Raw genomic sequence first — 18,384 nt, 5'->3', positions numbered from 1 at the left:
CTGCACAGCTGGGGTCTGAGCCCTGCCTCGGGTGAGCGCAGGATCGGAGCAGCAAAGCCAGGGGCTGGGGGGAGCTGGCATCCGCCTCCCTTTGCTGTGGCAGCGCAGGCAGCCGGCCGGGACGCGGGGGTGCCTGGCACACAGGAGCAAGGGGAAGCCGCCCGCGCGTGATTTGCTAGGGGTCCCTTTGCAGACATGGGCATCCTAGCCCAGCTCCACCGGGTCTGCCCCGCACACCCACAGCCGCATCTCGGGGCTTCGGAAGCCCTGGCCAAACCCGGCTCCCTGGTCCCCTCCTTCCAACCCCCTCCTGTGTTGCCCGTGGGGAAGCCCCAGCTGCCAGCCTGGTGGGAGGAGGGAGGCGGCTGAGAGTCTCTCCAAGCAGCACAGGAGCTGCCTTGTGCATTTCACCTGCAGGCTCCCCCTCCCCCCAGGCAGCACCCACCCTCCACCGTGGGCCGGGGCCCCAGGCCTGCAGCCAGGTGAGTGGTGGGGGGAGGGGAGGCCAGGCATGGCCGGGGAAAGCTATGGGGCTGAGCAGAGCGCCCCCTACTGAAATCGCCAGCCCCTTGCTGCGGCGGCAGGGCCCAGCGCTCCTTTGGCGCCGCCCGGCCCAGCCCCAAGTGATGCAGCGAGGGGCAGGTGCTTGGCACGAGCGGTTCCCCAGGGCAGCTCAACCCAAACAAGGGGGCTGGAGCACATGACCTATGGGGAGAGGCTGAGGGATTGGGGCTTGTTCAGTCTGCAGAAGAGCAGAGCGAGGGGGGATCCGACAGCGGCCTGCAGCTCCCTGCGGGGGGCCCAGAGGGGGTGGGAGAGGCTGTTCCCAGTGGGGGGCGGATGGAGCAATGGACTCAAGTTGCAGTGGGGGGGGGGGGGGGTTTAGGTTGGAGATTAGGAAAAAGGATTTCCCCAGGCGGGTGGGGAATCCCTGGGCTGGTCCTGCTTTGGGCAGGGGCTGGACTCGATGCCTCCTGAGGGCTCTGTGGCGTAGGGGGGGCTGTCTGCTGTGACCCGGGTCCCCCGCGCTGGGCTGTGATTCCCACGGACTCCCCCACACGGGGACTGGCCCAGACACCCAGGCCCAGCCTGGGCAGGGAACAAGGCTCTTCCCAGGGGGAGAGACAAAGGGAGGGAGGCGGAGATGGCCAGCGGGCTGGGGGCAGGGCCAGGAGCTGGGCAGCCTGAGCTAGGTAAACATGAAAAAAAAAACCAGACTAGGTCGGGTACTGGAGGTTCAGGGGCCTGTGGATCCCCACCCCAGGGCTATGTCTACACTTGAGGCTTCTTATGCAAGAACATCTTGTGCAAAGGTTCTTGTGCAAGAAGTCTTGTGCAGAAAAACATCCACACTGCCCTGTGCGAGCTGTGCTTTTGCACAAGTGCCCATGGCAGTGTGGACGCTCTTGCACAAGAAAGCTCTGGTGGCCGAGTGTCCACACTGCCCTCCTGTGCAAGAGGGCTCACACCTGTTAGGAAAGAGCGTAGCGCTTGAGCAAGGAGCCCTCTTACCAGGCCGCACTGTGAACGTCCTTGCGCAGGGGCGGCCGGGCAGTGTGGACGCAAGAAGCCGCAAGTGTAGACACAGCCCAAGCGGCTGAGGCTGCCGGCCCCCTCACTCCTACGTCTACCTGGGCTGGGCTGGGCTGCATCTCTGAGAAGCAAACTCTCCCTATTCTACTGGCTGGCAGTCATCCTGCTGAGGGGGGGGTGCCTGATGCGCCGTCAGGCTCTGTGATCTACCACCACGGCCGTGCCACGGCTGAGGGCCCAGGATTCCCAGGAGGGGGGGGTAAGGGCTCTGAACAAGTGACCGAGCCCGGCTCTTGCTGCCTGCACACCCCGACGCAAGGCCTGGGGCAGCTGGGAGGTGAGACTAGGACAGGCCCCTCCGGCCGCCTGGGAACAGTCGCAGTCGCCCGGGTCAGCACGTGGCTAAGGCCAGCCGGCTGGTGCTGCCACGCCCGTGGCTGTTCGGGGGCGCGATGGCTCCATTGGGAGAGCCCCTCCCCCAGGAAACGGACGCACCCAAACCTGCTTCATCCTCAAAATAAAAATTTTATTTATTCAGTAACAAGAACATCGACTCCGCACGGCAGTGCCCGAGTTCACATTTCAAAGCAGCGCAGTGGCACGAGTCTGGGACCGGCGGGGCCCTCCTGGGGAGGGCACAAGGCAAAGCGCTGCCCCCCCCGCCCGAGTCCAGAGCCCGGCGCCCCCCGGGGCAGGCGCTGCAGGGAGCCGCTCAAACCAAAGCACGTCACAGCTGCAGAAAGGAAACCCAAAGGCACCGGCCCGTGCGACGGAGCCAGGCAAGGATGCGGGCGCACGGGGCTGAGCCCTCGCCGCCTCCCAAAGGCAAATGCTGCCCCAGCCCCCGCCCCACCAGCTGCAAGGGGGCTTCAGCCCCTGAGCTCCCGCAGGGAGGGAGGGGGAGAGGGAGCTGGGCCGTGCCACAGCTGGGACCAGGCCACTCACTCCTGGGGGAAGCAGACAGGCCAGGGCGTTACTGCGCCCAGGAGGTCAGACCCCCAGGCCCAGCCGGATGCGGGGTTCAGGCTCTAGCCAGGCCCGGCCCGGCAGGAAGCCTGAGGTGGCCCTTACGACAGGGAAGCAGAAGCGAGGCCAAGTGTTGGGCCGGGCGCCAGGAATGCGCCACTGGGAGCGGAAGGGGATTTTCCCATGGCCTGGCTCCGGGAGCGGCTCAGCCAGCCACGCCCCACGAGCGCAGCCGGGCGGGGTGTCAGCGCCAGGCCACGCCCCACGAGCGCAGCCGGGCGGGGTGTCAGCGCCAGGCCACGCCCCACGAGCGCAGCCGGGCGGGGTGTCAGCGCCAGGCCACGCCCCACGAGCGCAGCCGGGCGGGGTGTCAGCGCCAGGCCACGTTCTGGCCACGCCCCACGAGCGCAGCCGGGCGGGGTGTCAGCACCAGGCCACGCTCTGGGCACGCCTGACGAGGCGGCAGCGGCCAGGATTGCCGAGTGTGGGGGCAGACGGCCGGGGATAGGGGCCCGCCGAGAGCACAAGGACAGCGGCCTCCTACCCAAACACCCTTCCCTTATCCAGCCCCTCAGCAGCCCGGAAACACCCCTCAGCCAGACAGGCCCCTCGACCGCTGCCCGTTCCTAGACAGGGCCCAGGGCTTCCTGGCCAGGCCAAACGGGTCCAGACCAGCACATGGCCCCAGCGCCCACCCTCCAGCCACCGCTCACTTGCTCACCAGCCAGCCAGCAGCTTTAGCCCCCAGCGCTGGCGTCAGGTGGGGGCACCCGAACGGGACAAGCAGAACACGGGGAAGCGGCAGGCACCAGTTTGGAGGGGGACAGGCTGAGCACCGGCTCGGCTTCCCTTCCCTTCTCTGGCATGTGAGCTACCGGCCCGCGGCCTACGCCCTCACACGCCCTCACGCCTCCCCCAGGGAAGGGCTGGGCAGCCCCTGGCCTGCAGGCACCAGGGCTCAGGGCTGCTCCATAAGGTGTTTTCACAGGGCTGGAGGTGCCATGCAGCGGCCCAAGAGCTTTGCAGCTGCCGTGGCACACAAGGGCTCCCCCATGACACCCCGGGGGAGGGGGCTGCCACCGCTGGCCCTGGGGCTCGTGCAGCTGGCCTGCATGTCCCACCCCGCACTGGTGCGCACAGGGCATTGGCCTCCCTCATGGGCGGGTGTTGCAGCCACGGCCCTTGGCCCATCTGGCCAGTCGCTGCTGCGGGCAAGTGGCTCCCAGCACAGGGATCGGGCCCGGGCACAGCTCAGTGACTGCAGCAGCCTGTCCAAGTCACGGTCATTGCACATCGCACCTGCCCCTCCGCAGGGCACGCTCCATCCCCCAGCACGGGGCGGGCGCAGCCTTTTGGGTCGGGAGTTTGACTCTGGCAGGCTGCTTGGCGCAGGGCCGCCCGGCCTCGCCAACAGGCCACTCGGAGCAGCGCGTCCTCTACAAAGCGGGGACTAGGCCTCGCGGGCCGTATGAAAGGCGCCGCCGCGCACCACCGCGAGCCAGGCGCCAAGCAGCCGCCACTCCAGCCCTAGCCAAGGCAGCCGCGCCGCAGGGGAGGCACTGGAAACACAATTCCGCAGCAGAGCGCAGCTACGCCAGCCACCTCCTCCAGCACAAGGAGATGGAGGCGTCGTCCGGCAGAGGCTCGCCCTCGCTGCGCGGGAAGGGCGCGTACGAAGGGGAACCCACTCGGGCGGCCGCCAGCGAACACTGGGGGAGAGGGTGGGGGGGCTTGTTTTCCAGTTGACAGAACGCAGCAGCCTTGTCCTTTCACGAAACCAACACAAGAAATAACAAGTCACCTGGATAAATAGTGTACGTACACAAGACCTGCCAGACGATGCCTTCTCCGAGCTACGTGTGAAGTGAGAACAGAGGGGAAACATTCGGTAACAACCACATCAGCCGCCGGGTGCGTGAGTGTGTGGGGGAGGGGGACAACTCGAGCCGCACCAGAACAGCAGGAGAGGAAGATGAACGACCGATATGGCCACGAGCTCAGAAGGCCCCCAGCAGAATTCAAGTAACGAAAGGGTTAAACCCCTAGCGAACCGCTTGTTTGGAAAGAGCACGCCTCAGTTTGCTCCCCCACGTGCTGCAGCGAAGACGGGCTCCGAGGGGCGTCGGCAGCCCCCCGGCGCGCAGCACACGAGAGGCCGGGTGGCTAACTGGTCTGGCCATGACCAAGACACACTGTGCAGTTTGGGGGGTGTTTGGTTTTTGGAATCGCATCATTTGCGTTCCCAAGTTTGAGCCCCAGCGAGAGACAGAAAAGTGCAGCTGGGCCGGCGGCTGCCTCTGGGCGCCAGCACACGCCGGCCCTAGAGGGCGCACGAAGCCGGTCCAGCAGGAATTCGTCACCGCTGGGGAGTTCCAGTTAGCTCAGAGGGGATACAAAAATGCCACAAACTAGTCTTGGCACCACCACCATATTCACACCAGAAACGCTCTGCTCACTGCCCCGGCTAGCACCAGTGCGCACGCGTCGGTGCGTGCGGGGTACTTGTGACTTGGCAGCCCGCACGGTTTCACCGCGCCGAGATGAGCCAATGGCCGGCAGCAATTGCCACTTGCAAAGGGTGTTCTTTGAAAAACAAAGAATATTTGAGGTTACTGGAGTTAAAAAGAATTAAAAAAATAAGCCAAGGTCTTGCAGTCAGCGTCCCACACAAAACACCCCCAACCCTGCATGCGCCAGGACCAGTAAAACGACAATATATAAAATTAACAAATAAAGTGCATGTTCCGTACATATTACACCCCCCGTGGCTGAACACCCCCCGTGTCACACGCAGGCCCCGCTGCGGGCTCAGCCTCACATGGTGTTGTAGAACGCATGGCTGGGCCGCTTCCTGTCCGGAGTCTTTCTCCGTCTCCGCACAGGGTGAGTTCTACCGTGCTGCTGTCTGGGGGAGTCTCGGGCCAGTGTCTGGAGCAGCGGAAGCCCCTCTTCAGAGCCAGTCAATCGAGGGTCCGTGCTGGGGGACAGACGCTGCGGGGCGGAGCCAAACTCTTTGGCGTATTGCACGGGGGGCCTCTCTACTGGCTGGCTCTGGGCAATGCACTCCGTGGTTTTGAGCTGCTCTACGAAATGCTTGGTGGGTTTTGGCTCCTGGCGAAGAAGGGGCTCTTCCGACGGGCCTGCCGAGCTGTGGTCTGGGGCTGCCCCGCACGTGCCTGGGCCGCCCCTGGGGGAGGCGGGCAGCAAGGCAGGGTGGGGCAGGCTGGCCGCGGAAGAGGCCGACTCCCCTAAGTCATCTTGCGAGAGTTCCAGGCAGCCCAGCTTGGCTAAGGACGCCGAGCGTTTCATCTGGGACGGCGTGGTGAGCCCCGCCTGCCGGACCCGGGCCTCCAGCTCCTTCGCACGCTGCTTCACGGAGCCGGGGGGCTCGCCCGGGCGGGGGGGGAGGCGGCAGGGGAGGACAGAGACGTCCATGGCGTCAGCGCGATTCCTGCCCAAACACGAGTCCTCGTCGCCCAGCTCCATGGGGGTGCTGTCGCCCGCCCCGCCCAGCAGAAACCCGGCCCTGGAGTGGCCGCTGGGCACGGCGGGCTCATCGTCCGTGCTCGTGCTGTGCTCCGTGACGCCCCCCAGCAGAAGGGAAGGTGGGGGGCAAAGGTCCGCGCGAGGTGAGCCCGTCGCCGGGCCCAGGAAGGAAGAGGCGCCCAGGCCAGGCAGCGCCGCACTGAGCTCTTCCTCGGGGCTGCCCGGGGGACAGGCGGCTCGCCCGACCTCCTGGGGCTCCGGGACCAAAGGGCCCGGCCAAGGCAGGTGCACAGACGCCGTCTCCACACACACCGAGGGGTTCAGGTTCTCATCGACGGGAAGCAACAGCTCAGCCAACCACTCTGCCGTCTCCAGCCGGCCCTGCCCGCAGCTGCCGTCACGCTCCCGGAGCTCAGGGGGCGGGCCCCCGGGGGGGCACTCAAATTCTACCCCCTTGGGGAGGGGGCAGGGCAGGGCTGGCTCCCCAGAGCCATCCGACGCCCCCACCGTCCTGCGCACGTCCTGTGCCGCACCAGGCGCGGCCGCCGCGCACTCCTGAGCGGGCCGCCCCGGGCGAGGGTCGAGCGGCAGGGCCGGGTGGGCGTCCGCAGGCGGTTCAGGGCCAGGAGGCCACGTGCCCTCGGCCGCCAGCCGCTTGGCTCTGGCCTTGTCGCTCTCGCCCTCTCTGCAGGCAGGAACCGGCTCCCGCGCCACTTCCTCGCTCCTGCCCTTTGGCGGGGCCTCGGCGCCCGCAGCCTCGTGCTTGGAGTTCTTGCGGGCGGGCAGCAGGCAGGCGGGCGGGGCGTGCTGCTGCTCCTGCTCCTGCCTCAGGCGCTCCTCGAACTCCAGCGTGGCCCGTCGGACGGAGCCCGGGCACCACGTGGACTCCGGCTGGTCTGCCGCAGGGTCGCTTTCCTCGAGGGCCCCCCCCGGGCCCGGCACCGCCGAGGCAGCGCCCTCCCGCTCCGGCTTTGGGAGCTCTTCGGCCGGGTCCTGAGGCACGACGCAAGCCCCTTCGGCCTGCTCCTTCTCAGGCATGTCCTCAGGCATCCCGCCCGCCTCTCCAGGTGGCTCGTGGGCCGCATTCCTCTTGGGTGCGTGGGCGTGGCTGGCTGGGCCGTCCGGCGGCTGGCACGGGCCTCCGCCCTGCTGGATGGACTCGATCTCCGTCACGATCTCTTTCACCGAGATTGCGTTTTCCGAGTGGGATCTGGCGAGCGGGCCCGTGCTCATCGGTTCGGAGATCTCCTGCAAACACAGAGGGACGGTTAGTGCCGCGACCGGCGCCGGTTCACACGGGAGGGCAAGGCACAGGGCAGGTGCCGGGCCTCACTCAGAGCGGGCAGACTGGGCTCCCTCGTCCCAGCCAGGATCTGCCCCTCGCCTGCGAGCTGACTTGCGAGGAGATTCAGGCACCCACTCCCAGGCGCTGCTGCGACACCTCCAGCCTCCACCAGGTACCACGCGCTTGGAAGGCAAAATTTGGGTGGTTTGAAGAGAAACGGGGGTGAAGAGCCAGAGCTCTTGGGGACCCTGAACCAGACGGGCTCGGGCCAAGCTGGGGAGGGACCACCCTGGGCTGGAGGAAAGTAAGAGTCTCCCAGGACAAAGCAGGCCTCCGACTCCCCTAGGACCTGCCAGCTGCTCTGCCTGGAGAGAGGACGGTGGATTTCCAGGGCACCAATCCACGTCCGACCCTCATTTCCTTCCAGCTCGGGGCGGAAAATCCCAGCTAGCCTGTTAGCCGGTTAAAGACTAGTTACCCGAACCTCTCCCCGGTTAACTGACTGCGGGATCTCACCACTCCAGCCCTCCCGCCCGTGGGGCTCCCACTTCCAGCCCCCCGTGCTGGGGCGGCTGCCGGCTCCTAGCCCCCCTCTGGCTCTGCCGGCTCTTAACATCCGGGGCTGCCAGTGGCTGCCGGCCCCGCGCTCCCCGTCCTTCAGTCCTGAGCTGCAGCCCCCTCCCCCCCAGCTCTGCCAATGCCCCTCGGTACCAACCTGCTGCCCCCCCCGGCTATTCCGAATCTGGTGACCCTTCATGCCACTCAGCCCTGCCCCAGCCCCCAGCTGCTCTGGGCTCCCCTCATGTAGCTCTGCCCGGGTTCTTCAACCCTGAGCTGCAGCCGAAGCCCCTCCCCGCCAGCCCCCCCCGACGCACTGCCCGAGAACTCTGCCGCGGGGTGACGGGGACCGACGCTCACGGGAGCCGACCCCTCGTGCCAGGCTCTGCCGCGAAGGCTTCCTCGGTAGCTGACCCCTTTGCTGCCAGCCCAGCAGGCTTCCCAGCTCTCCCCCTCCCCGCGGCACGAGAGTCCCCCACCCCCACCCCCACCCAGGAGAGCAGATCCTACCTGGGGCTGCTCCTGCACCTGCTCCGCGGGAGGCTCTCCCAGCGCTGGAGGGGACTGGCCTGCAGAGCCATTTCCAGCCGGCTCCGGCGGCAGGGGCTCCAGCACAGACAGCCTGGAGCCCCCGTTCCTTCCGCCCCCCGGCTCGTCCCCCCGGGAGTGGGAGCAGGCGCGAGGCCGGCTCTCCTGGGACAGCTCCACGAACTTCTCGCGGGCGCTGAAGAAGTCAATCCTGTCCGCAGGTTCGGGCTGGGGGCTGGGGGAGCGCGGATCAGGCCACCCGGGAGGGTCTTTCAGACACGCCGTGAATTCCTCCATGGGCACCAAGTGCAGGTTCAGCTCCGCCTTCAGGGCGTCTGTCTCCAGATCCTCCACGGTCAGGTCCGGGAAGGCCGCAGCCAGCTCCGCGGGCTCGTCGAGCTGCATCAAGGCCTCGGCCGCGTGGCAATTGTCCAGCGGGCACTGGGCCTGGGCCAAGCAGCACCCTGCCGGGCACCCGTTGATGTTGAGGTTCAGCTCGTCCTCGAGGCGTTCGGCGCGGAAGCCTCTGGTGGCGAACTCCAGGTGGATCCTGCGCTCTTGGGCGCACAGCGCCTCCAGCCCGTTGGCATCCTGCTGCAGCAGGCAGTCCACGTGCGGCCCCCCCGGGAAGGCAGGCAGGGCGGGCTGGCGGTTGTCCACGGCCGGGCCCTCGGAGAGCTGCTCGGCGGAGGAGGTGATGTCCTTCCTGCTGAGCTCCAGGCCGGCCTTGCAGATGGGCTCGTGGCGCTCCGAGAGGTCGCTGTCCGAGTGCGAGCGCCACAGCTTGTTGTGCCGCTGTTTGCTGCGGGAGGAGGGACATGGGTTAGTCGCCAGCAGCCCCAGCTCAAGGCGCAACTGGGGCCAGACCCAGGCTGGTGTCAGCTGGGGCAGCCCCGGGCCCAGCTCAGCCGCGACAACATGGGCCCTCAATGAAGCGTGGGCCAAGAGTTGGCCAGGAAACGAATCCACCCGGGCGGCGCGGTCGCTTGGCACAGCTGGGCTGTAGCCTGCATGGCAAGGGGGCAGACCGCAGGGGGGAGCGAATGCGCACGGGGGCATGGGCCGCTCGCGCTCACTGCTCCCGCGATAGGCCCAGCCGGGTGGCGGCTGAATTCAGTCCCTTCCCTGCCCGAGATGGCAGCTGCGTCGGGGCAAGCAGGCGGCCCTGGGGGTGCGGAACACGCTGCCGATTCCCCTGGGGCAGGGCGCTCCGGCCCGTGGGGGGCACTCACCACAAAGCTCTGAGCTAGCACACAGCGTGGGGTGGGGCTGGGGCCATCCTGCATGGCGACAGGCAGCCAAAAATAGCCCTGTGTTTGCAGGCCGCAGGTCCAGGCCAGCCCCCCGCGGCTGGTAAACATGCTGGGGAGGGGCCCGGCGGTCACATGCTCACGCTGCTGTCCCGTCACCCGCACCTGTGGTGAGGACGGCCGAGCCCGCGGCCCACACCACGGGGCAAGGGCGCCCAGGAGACAACACGCGACGGGCTGAGATCTCCCTTCCTCGGCTGGCTGCACTTCCCCCGGCCGCCCCCAGGAGGAGCATGCGCCACGGCCCGGGAGCACCCAGCGTGGCACGCCAGCTCCGTGGCTGCCCTCCAGCCAGCTGGCCTCCTAGGGGCCTGCCGAGCACAGGCTGTGTCTGGGGGTGTCCTGCGGCGAGGGGCCCCCCATTCCTAGCCTGGCCGGCTTTGATCGCAGCCCCAGCAGTGGGGCGCCCAGAGCCGGTGCGAAAGGGGCCGGACGTACGGGCAGTAACTAACAGCCGAGGTAGGGCAGGAACCGCCGCCCCGCAGGCCCCCTCACCCCTTCGGGCAGCAAGGGGCACTGGGGACACAGCCCGAGCCGGGACTCAGGAGAGCCACGTTTCGGGGGGCTCCCCAGCTCCCCCTCACCTTGTGCAACGGGGGAAGAATCCCCCTGGGACCCCGTCAGCCTGGGGAAATGCGAACAGGCGGGCTCTGGCTCCGCACCACGGCCCTGCCCCTGCTCCCTAGCGCCGGGTTAGGAACTCGGCACTGGACTGGACTCCAGCAGAGCCGGCCGGGCCTGGTTTAGTGCCTCCTGTTACTGCTCACCCGTGGCCTCCCCCCAGCCGCCCACACAGGGCGCCTGGAGCAGTGCAGAGGTCTGAACCGAGGCCCACGGCGGAGCAGAGATCTGCCGACAGGCGGCTGACCAGGGGAGCCGGAGGGGACGCTTCCGCCCTCGGGAGCTGTCACTGCAGCCGGTGTCTGGATTTCTAGAGGCTCCTTGGGCACTTACCCAGCTCCCCCCCCCCAAGCCAGAGCCTCCCAACGGGCAGCCCGAGGCAGGGCGCTGCTGTCCCCCCCGGCCAGAGACTAAGGGCATGGCCACACTTGCACCCTCTTTCGAGAGAGGGATGCAAATACAGACATTCGAAATTGCAAATGACGCCGGGATTTAAATATCCTGCGCTTCATTTGCATCTTTGCGGCTGGGCGCCCTTTCGAAATACAAAACGCTGTTTGGATGCGGCTATTTCGGGAGAAAGAACCCTTCTTCCTCATCCAACGCCGCCCGCCAGAAACCCTCCGTGTTTACAAGGGAGCCCCGGGCCCCGACACGGGCCTGTGAGCCGTGAGCGAGAGGCCGTGCTGGGGCGGTGTCCGGGGGGGCAGAGAGGGGCATGGCCGCCTGCCCCAAGCAAGAGGAGCCTTTGGTCCTGTTGGCGCCTAGCGCGGCGTCCGGAGCCGAGCTTGGTACCAGGACGCTGCTGGCCGGAACCACGTTGGCCCCAGCCTTCCTCATGGCCGCTTGCCACTGGCTGCTCCTACGCCAAGTGCCCCTGCCCCCCGGCTGGCCCAGGCTCCTCCCAGAGCTGACAAGGGAGGCAGGAGCCCGTCACTCAAGCGCCCGGGGCTGTATTTATGCTGTACACAGAGGTGAAGAGTTTGACCTGGGGATTTCTATTACAATTCAGACAGGCCATGGCAACAAGCCACAAATCATAGAAGCCCGAGCCCCACCGGGGCTGGGTAGGGGAGGGCCGGGCAGCCCGAGCCCCACACAGGGAGAGGCTAAGGGAGGGGCTGGCAGCCGGAACAGCCGAAGGGGAAGTCCGAGAGCTCTGGTCGAGTGAGGGAAGCCGCGACCGAATGGCACCTTCTCTACACCCAGTGGGACCGTGCCAGGCGGCTCTCCCGAGCCTGCGCTGATCCCCAGGCCCCGCGCACAAGCACTTGCCCGCGATGCTGCAGAGCCGGCCGGCCGCGTGTTCGGGTCAGACGCTCGTGGGCTCGACACGGCGGCGGCTGAACACAAACCCCAGGGACGCCAGGGCCCGGCCCAGACGCGCCCAGGGCTGTGCCACCAACCACAATTCGTCCTCCCGGCAGCTCCTCTTTGCAACATCCCCGGTGAAGAGGGCACAGGCAGGCTGGGCCCAGCCCCTTTCCAGCTCTCCTGCTACACGCCTGGCGGGCGGGGGGCTCACCTGGCCAGCAGAATGCCTTGGTACTCCTCCAGCTGCCGCATGAAGCTGGGGTTGGGCTTGGTGACGGTGCGGCGCTCCTTCACGTAGTCGTAGGCCCGGTCCAGGTTCCAGCCGTACTCCTTCATGGCGTAGGCGATCACCGTGGAGGCCGACCGGCTGACGCCCATCTTACAGTGCACCAGGCACTTGGCGCCGTGCTTCCTGGGGGCAGTGGGAAGGGAGACGTGAAAGGCAGACGGGCCCGGGACAGGCCCGTGCGTTGTGGACACCACAGCAACAGCGGCCTGACTTCTGCCACGAGCCACAGGCCAACCCCACAGGCCACGCACGCCGGGAGGCGCCGGGACTCAACTCCATGTACGGCCTGGGACCCGTCACAAAGACGTCACCTGCCTCCCCCTCCTCAGGGCTCAGCCGACCGACGGGCACGCAAGCACAATTTGCCCCTTCGCGCTCAGCTTGGCACACGAACCCTAACTCACCGCTCCCTTCCTCCTCCCCCACCCCGGTTCTTCAGGAACTGGGCCTTTGATACACCGGGCCCCTAAGACGTGGGCTGTGCCCCCCCAAGCTCACGACCCCAGCTACCTGTCCCGTGGGTCTCTGAGGTGCCGCGAGACCATTACAGACTGAGCCCCCACCCCCGAAGAGCCCGACGGCCACCCATGCCAAGCAGGCTTGGAGAGGCACGCCCAGCGTGCGCACAGCTCGATGCCCTCTGCGCCGGCGAGCCAGCCCATTTCCAGCCCACGGAACGGGCTCTGCGGGACGTGGAGACTCATCCCAGGGGATGGGGTGCAGGGAAGTAGCAAGTGGGGGCAAGCAAGAGCAAAGGAGCAGGCCTCCGACTCCCGGCCTGCTGCCCTCTCCCATCCCATCCCTCCCTGCTGGCGTCCAGCTGGAACGCGCCCCGCCAGGCGCCAGGGCGTGGAGCTCACCGCCCTCAGGAGCGAGGTCTCTAGCGGGGCCCGACCCAGGCCGGGGCAGGTGGAGCCGTGGGGCCTGTTGTCAGGGGGAGGGAGCCAGGGGCCACTCTGGAAGGGCCAGGTAGGGGTCAGGACGCGGGGGAGGAGCCCTGCCCGCCGAAGGGCCCGCAGCTCCGCACTGCTCTCTGCCAAGGCTGCAAGCTCCTCACCACGCCGCTTCCACTAAGCCGGCGCCTTCGCCCCCAGGGAGCACCCCCCCCCCCCCCACGGGGGCAGTCTCGACCTCAGCACCCAGCCTGCATCGCCCCGCTGTTACTAGCTCCTGGGAGAGGCAGGGTGACCGTCCCCCGGCGCAGCCCCCGGGGAAATGGAATAAACGGCCCCTAAAGATACTGCCCAGGTTTCTGACAAGGCTCCAGCCAAGGTATTTGAAACAGGGCTGTAGGCAGCATGCGGGCGGATGCGAGAGGCTTAATGCTTCGGGGGAGAAGCAGCCGTTGCGTGGCCCAGGCAGGAGACGGGCACACAGAACCCCCGAGGGCCGAAGGCAGGCCGCTGTTTGGAAAGCCGGCTCTGCGTGCCCACCTGGCTGCCGCCTGCGTCCTCCCCACTCACGCTGGACTGAGTAGGGAACACAGAGCAGGGCGTGTGGGCCCCCACCCCGCCCCGAAATGGCAGCGCCCGCAGGTGGCCTGGCAAGCGACTCGCGTGCTAACCGACGAGGGTTTCTTTCGGTGCAATGGCTGCCCGCTTCGCACGCAGGGAACGCGTTGGACTTGGCTCCTGTTTCCGCAGACCCTGCTTGCGTGACTGCGGCCTCGCCCCCCCCCACTACCCCCCAATCGACGGGGACTCTCCAGAAGCCACCAGCCTGTTACCCAGCTACCCGCTGCCTAGCGCAGTGGGGGCCTTGATGCGCTCACAACGCAACCCTGCTAGCGCCGAGGCGGTGAAACAGGAACCCCGTTCCTCCGGCACGAGACGCTGGGTGAGCCCCCGGACAGCTGTTTGCGAAGCCCTGGCGGCTGCCCTAAGGCCCGGCTCCAGCGCAGCCCCGCTTCCCACCACGCGCGGGGCTGTATCCGGACCGACCGCAGCGCCCCCTGCAGGCGGCACCCGCCGGCACGTGCCCTGCCCCCGACGAAGGGCCGGAAGGGAGCCCGGTTTGCTAGCAAGCGCAGACCTACTTGGCTTTGGAGATGAATTTGTAAGTGTCGTTCCAATACGCCAGCAGATCCGTGGCCTCCTCGTCATACACCCGGATGTTGTGGTACTCGAAGAGCCCCGGGAAGAAGTTATCGATCTCGCGAGTGACGTTCAGAATGTACCGCACCCTGCGGGCATAAGAGGGCAGGGTCGGCCAGCGCGTCTCCACACGGGCGCCTCTGGAATTCGGCCGCGACCCGCCTCCGGCACAGAGCAAGCCCTCTGGGGGCGGGTGTCCGCGCAGGGGGGCTGGGCCAGGCCAGCCGGAGGATTTGCGGTGGGATTTCTAACCGAGTCTCTTGGGAAGCGGCTTTGGTCGGCTGCGAAGGGAAACCAGGCCGGGCCAGGCCGCAGATGGGCCAGCAGCCGACACTTGGCAGGGGCGACAATGCAGCTTCGGCTGCTCCTGCCAACGGGAAACCATCCCCCGGGACAGGCAGCCCCTTTCCAACCGCGCCAGCTGCCACCGGCGCGGGGAGGCCAGGCCAGAAGGCGTCAGGCAGAACGTCAGGGCTCTCGGCAACGTGGGACCCCTCCTGGGGGAGCAGGCGGAGCCACCGTCGTTCTGGGGCTCGCACCAGGCCCCCCTCGGTGCTCCAGGACACCGGACTATGCTCAGAGCCAAGGCCACAGCAAGGTGGTTCCTAGCTCGGACCCTCCCGGCCCCCTGCCCCGAGCTCCCGCAGCCCAGAGCTCCCTCCTGGACCCTGCCCTGAGCTTCCCTCTGCCTCGAGCTCCCTCCTGCCCCTGCCCCGAGCTCCCGCAGCCCAGAGCTCCCTCCTGGACCCTGCCCTGAGCTTCCTTCTGCCCCGAGCTCCCCCCTGCCCTCCCGGCCTCGAGCTCCCCACGCTCCACCCCCCACTGACATTTCCTACAGGTTCTGTCCTATTGCAACTCCTGTGCCCCTACCAGGAGCACCCCCCGTGCCCGACTCCCCCTGCCTGTCAGACTATGCTCCCAGGAGATCTGCCAGCCCCCGGGTCTCAGCCGAGGTTCCCAGGGCAATGCTGGCCAGGCTAGGAGCGGGTGTCGGGGGGCTGGGACGGAAGGCGCCCGCGCGGGAGGAGGAGACGCGGCTGCGGCCGGCCCTAGCCCATGGCCTCAAGACGAGGAACCCGGCTGGGCCGTTCTGGAGTTCGAGGCGATGGGTGTAACAACCCACGTCGCCTACAGACAGGCCAGCTTGGCCCTCCACCTCCCAGCACCGACGGAACCCTTCCCCTGGAGCTGCAAGAGGTGTGAGAGCCTCCCCGAAGGCCAGCTCTGCCCTGCCTATGGGGTTAGGGAACCGCAGGGCCTGGCTGGGACTTCAGCTGCCTGCCCGCGTGGAGGCCAGGGCATGGCTATGAAGCCTGTTCCTTCCCCGCCTTGGTCTGGGGCCAAGGTGCTGCCGTGCCAGCCGGCGGGGAGCAGGCGGGGCGGGGGATTCGGCCATGCAGCGACTTCCACAGGCATCCCCTCTCCTGCCCAGCCAGCCGCTCGCATGCAGGGGCCTGCGCCCCAGCCCCAAGCGCTTACCCTCTGTTCTGCAGATCTTCCAGGTTGGAGGCATTCCACTCCGAGCCCTGTGAACACAGAAAGGGGGCGTCAGCGGGGGGGCACGCCCCGCGGGGCAGGGAGCTGGCCAGGCCGGTGCGGTAAACCCAGAGTTCAAACACAGACGGCAAAAGGGCAAGAAACCGCAGGGCTCGTGTCTCCAAGCGCGCCCGTATCTCGCTGCACCATCAGAGCCGCCCACAGTCAACAGGATGCCCTGAGAGGCAGGCCCAGGGGGAGCGCTCGCTGCCTGCTGCACACCACAGACACCTGGCTCAGAGAGCTCCCCCCCACGCCGCCGGGGGAGAGGGGCTGGGGGGGAGCAAGCGTGCCAGAGGAAAAGCCGCCGGGCCCTCTCGACACCGGCTCACACAGGGCAGCAGGGCAGCTGTCTCGCTTGCAGACGCAGGGCCGGGAAGCCGAAGGGGCGGCAGGGAGGGCGAAGAGCCGGGCACCCCGAGGGCATGATCAGAGAACCAGCAGCCAGGTCCCAAGCCCTAGTGCACAGGCGCCCAGCCTGAAGGGAAGGCTTCCATCCAGTGCACCCGAGCCTGGAGCGAGCTGCGTGTGCAGTGGGGCTGAATATAGCCGAGCAGAGTGAAACCTGCCCCCGTTGGGAAAACTGGTCAGGCAGCCCCTAGCGCAGCCCCACTGGAGGCAGGGCCGGCGGTGCCCGGAGCCAGCCACGGCAGAAGCGCGGAGGCGGCAGGGCCGGCGGTGCCCGGAGCCAGCCACGGCAGAAGCGCGGAGGCGGCAGGGCCGGCGGTGCCCGGAGCCAGCCACGGCAGAAGCGTGGAGGTGGCAGGGCCGGCGGTGCCCGGAGCCAGCCACGGCAGAAGCGCGGAGGTGGCAGGGCCGGCGGTGCCCGGAGCCAGCCACGGCAGAAGCGCGGAGGTGGCAGGGCCGGCGGTGCCCGGAGCCAGCCACGGCAGAAGCGCGGAGGCGGCAGGGCCGGCGGTGCCCGGAGCCAGCCACGGCAGAAGCGCGGAGGTGGCAGGGCCGGCGGTGCCCGGAGCCAGCCACGGCAGAAGCGCGGAGGTGGCAGGGCCGGCGGTGCCCGGAGCCAGCCACGGCAGAAGCGTGGAGGTGGCAGGGCCGGCGGTGCCCGGAGCCAGCCACGGCAGAAGCGCGGAGGTGCACGGACATTTGCTGTGCAAACACACCCCCTTCCCGGCATGTCCGGCACCAGGCCAGGCGCCTGCTCTCCCCCGGGAGATACATTACTGGGTGGGACCGAGTCCTCCGGCCCCTCCCGCGTGCCGTGTCGGTCCCTTTGGAAGGTCATTTTTACACATCAGTTCAGCTGTTTCTCTGCCCACCGACCCCTCCCGGGAGGAGCAGTAAGCAGACAGGCCCTGGCAGCTACGCAAGCACAACACAGCAAGGCAAAACCTTCCCCCGGCCGTCGGCGAGCCAGCTGCAAGGCCAGGCCCTGCTGCTCCCGGCTCAGCAAGCGGAACTCCACCCGAGACTGACCAGCCTTCCCTGCAGCGGGCTCCAGTTTGCTCGGCCCCTGCAGGGTCCTCCCAAGACCAGGGCTCCCCCAGTGACCTGGGACGCGGCGCAGGCACAGGCAGAGACCAGGACTGGGGATCTGTGACATGCCGGTCGAAGCAGCTCTGCAGGGCAGCGAGCGGAGACACAGAGCGGAGACTCGCTTCCCTCGCCGGGCTGAGTGCTTCCAAGAGGCCAGCCGGCCCGCAGCCTCGTGCATCAGCTGAAGGCACAAGAGCAGCCGGCCTGGGAGCGGCTCCTGCCCCGCTGATGGCAGAGCTACTCTGCACAGAGATCCATCCGCCGGAGGGCACGTGCCCCCTCTCAGCCACGCCGGGATCGCTGGATTACCCAGCTTCTGCCTGGCGAGGCCCCGGCCTTACCAGAAAGACGTGGTCAAATATCTGCGTGGGGCTGTCCATCTGGCCAAGGATCACGATCATCTCGTTGTCGATGAACTCCTTGAACTCCCGCAGGTTGCACACCATCTGCATCTCCAGCTCCGTGCGGATCTGAGGGGAGGAGCGCCGGGTGAGGCCTCTTCCCGCGGCCCCCGCCAGCCCTCTCCGCCCCCGCGGGCCGCTCCCACTCACCTCTTTGGACGTGATGTTCTCCAAGTCCTTCTGCATCATGATCTCCCGCAGCTTGGTTTTAATCAGCCGCTCGGTGCGCTCGCGCTCCGTGGGGCTAGGAGGAAGGAGAGGCCACTGACTGCTAGTTTGGCTAGAGTTGCTTCATGGAGGGGCGAAGCAGGGGGGGTTCCCGGGTGAATGACACCAGGCAGATGCGCCTACAATGGGACAGTCTGGGGGGAAGCTAGCGCTTTGGCTCCCCTACATCTCAGATCTGCTTCACAGCCGGGCTCGACTCGGAGCAGGGCTTCGCTGGCCCCATAAGACACCTCGCATTGCCCCTGCTCTCCTGCCCGTCCCCCCACGTCTCTTGCAAAGGTAACGGCTCCACACCACCTTACACCGAGGCAGGGCAGCCACCCCTGCGTGCCTTCCCCCAGCTGCAGCTGCCGGGCGCCTGACCGCCGCTTGCAAAAACAGCTTCCCTCGGCCCCAGGGATGGGGCAGTCGTATTGTAGTGCCGGGGCGCTGAGCTGGCTCGCCCAGCCGCTGGAGATGGGCCCAGTGGTAACAGCACCGCCCCAGCCCAGCCGCCGGAGATGGGCCCAGTGGTAACAGCACTGCCCCAGCCCATCCGCCGGAGATGGGGCCCAGTGGTAACAGCACCGCCCCAGCCCATCCGCCGGAGATGGGCCCAGTGGTAACAGCACTGCCCCAGCCCAGCCGCCGGAGATGGGCCCAGTGGTAACAGCACCGCCCCAGCCCATCCGCCGGAGATGGGGCCCAGTGGTAACAGCACTGCCCCAGCCCAGCCGCCGGAGATGGGGCCCAGTGGTAA

At 67.7% G+C, this 18,384-nt stretch overlaps 1 protein-coding gene across 11 annotated transcripts in view; it reads right to left on the bottom strand.

Moving 5' to 3' along the window:
* Nucleotides 1-2,038: 2,038 nt before the first annotated feature.
* The window catches only part of SSH2 (slingshot protein phosphatase 2), a 140,401-nt gene continuing 124,055 nt past the window's right edge, over nucleotides 2,039-18,384 (bottom strand). For all 11 annotated transcript variants that reach the window (XM_075904604.2, XM_075904603.2, XM_075904611.2 and 8 more), the window contains 7 exons: nucleotides 17,568-17,661; nucleotides 17,358-17,486; nucleotides 15,463-15,509; nucleotides 13,926-14,072; nucleotides 11,813-12,013; nucleotides 8,339-9,158; nucleotides 2,039-7,233 (listed from right to left, as the gene is read on the bottom strand). In XM_075904604.2, the coding sequence (XP_075760719.2) occupies nucleotides 5,314-7,233; nucleotides 8,339-9,158; nucleotides 11,813-12,013; nucleotides 13,926-14,072; nucleotides 15,463-15,509; nucleotides 17,358-17,486; nucleotides 17,568-17,661 (3,358 nt within the window). In that variant the 3' untranslated portion in view covers nucleotides 2,039-5,313. The remainder of the gene's footprint in view (nucleotides 7,234-8,338; nucleotides 9,159-11,812; nucleotides 12,014-13,925; nucleotides 14,073-15,462; nucleotides 15,510-17,357; nucleotides 17,487-17,567; nucleotides 17,662-18,384) is intronic.

The sequence above is a fragment of the Pelodiscus sinensis genome, chromosome 21, assembly GCF_052426305.1.
Source record: "Pelodiscus sinensis isolate ZL-2025 chromosome 21, ASM5242630v1, whole genome shotgun sequence".
Taxonomy (NCBI): Eukaryota; Metazoa; Chordata; order Testudines; family Trionychidae; genus Pelodiscus; species Pelodiscus sinensis.
This window is presented reverse-complemented; position numbering and strand designations above follow the sequence as displayed.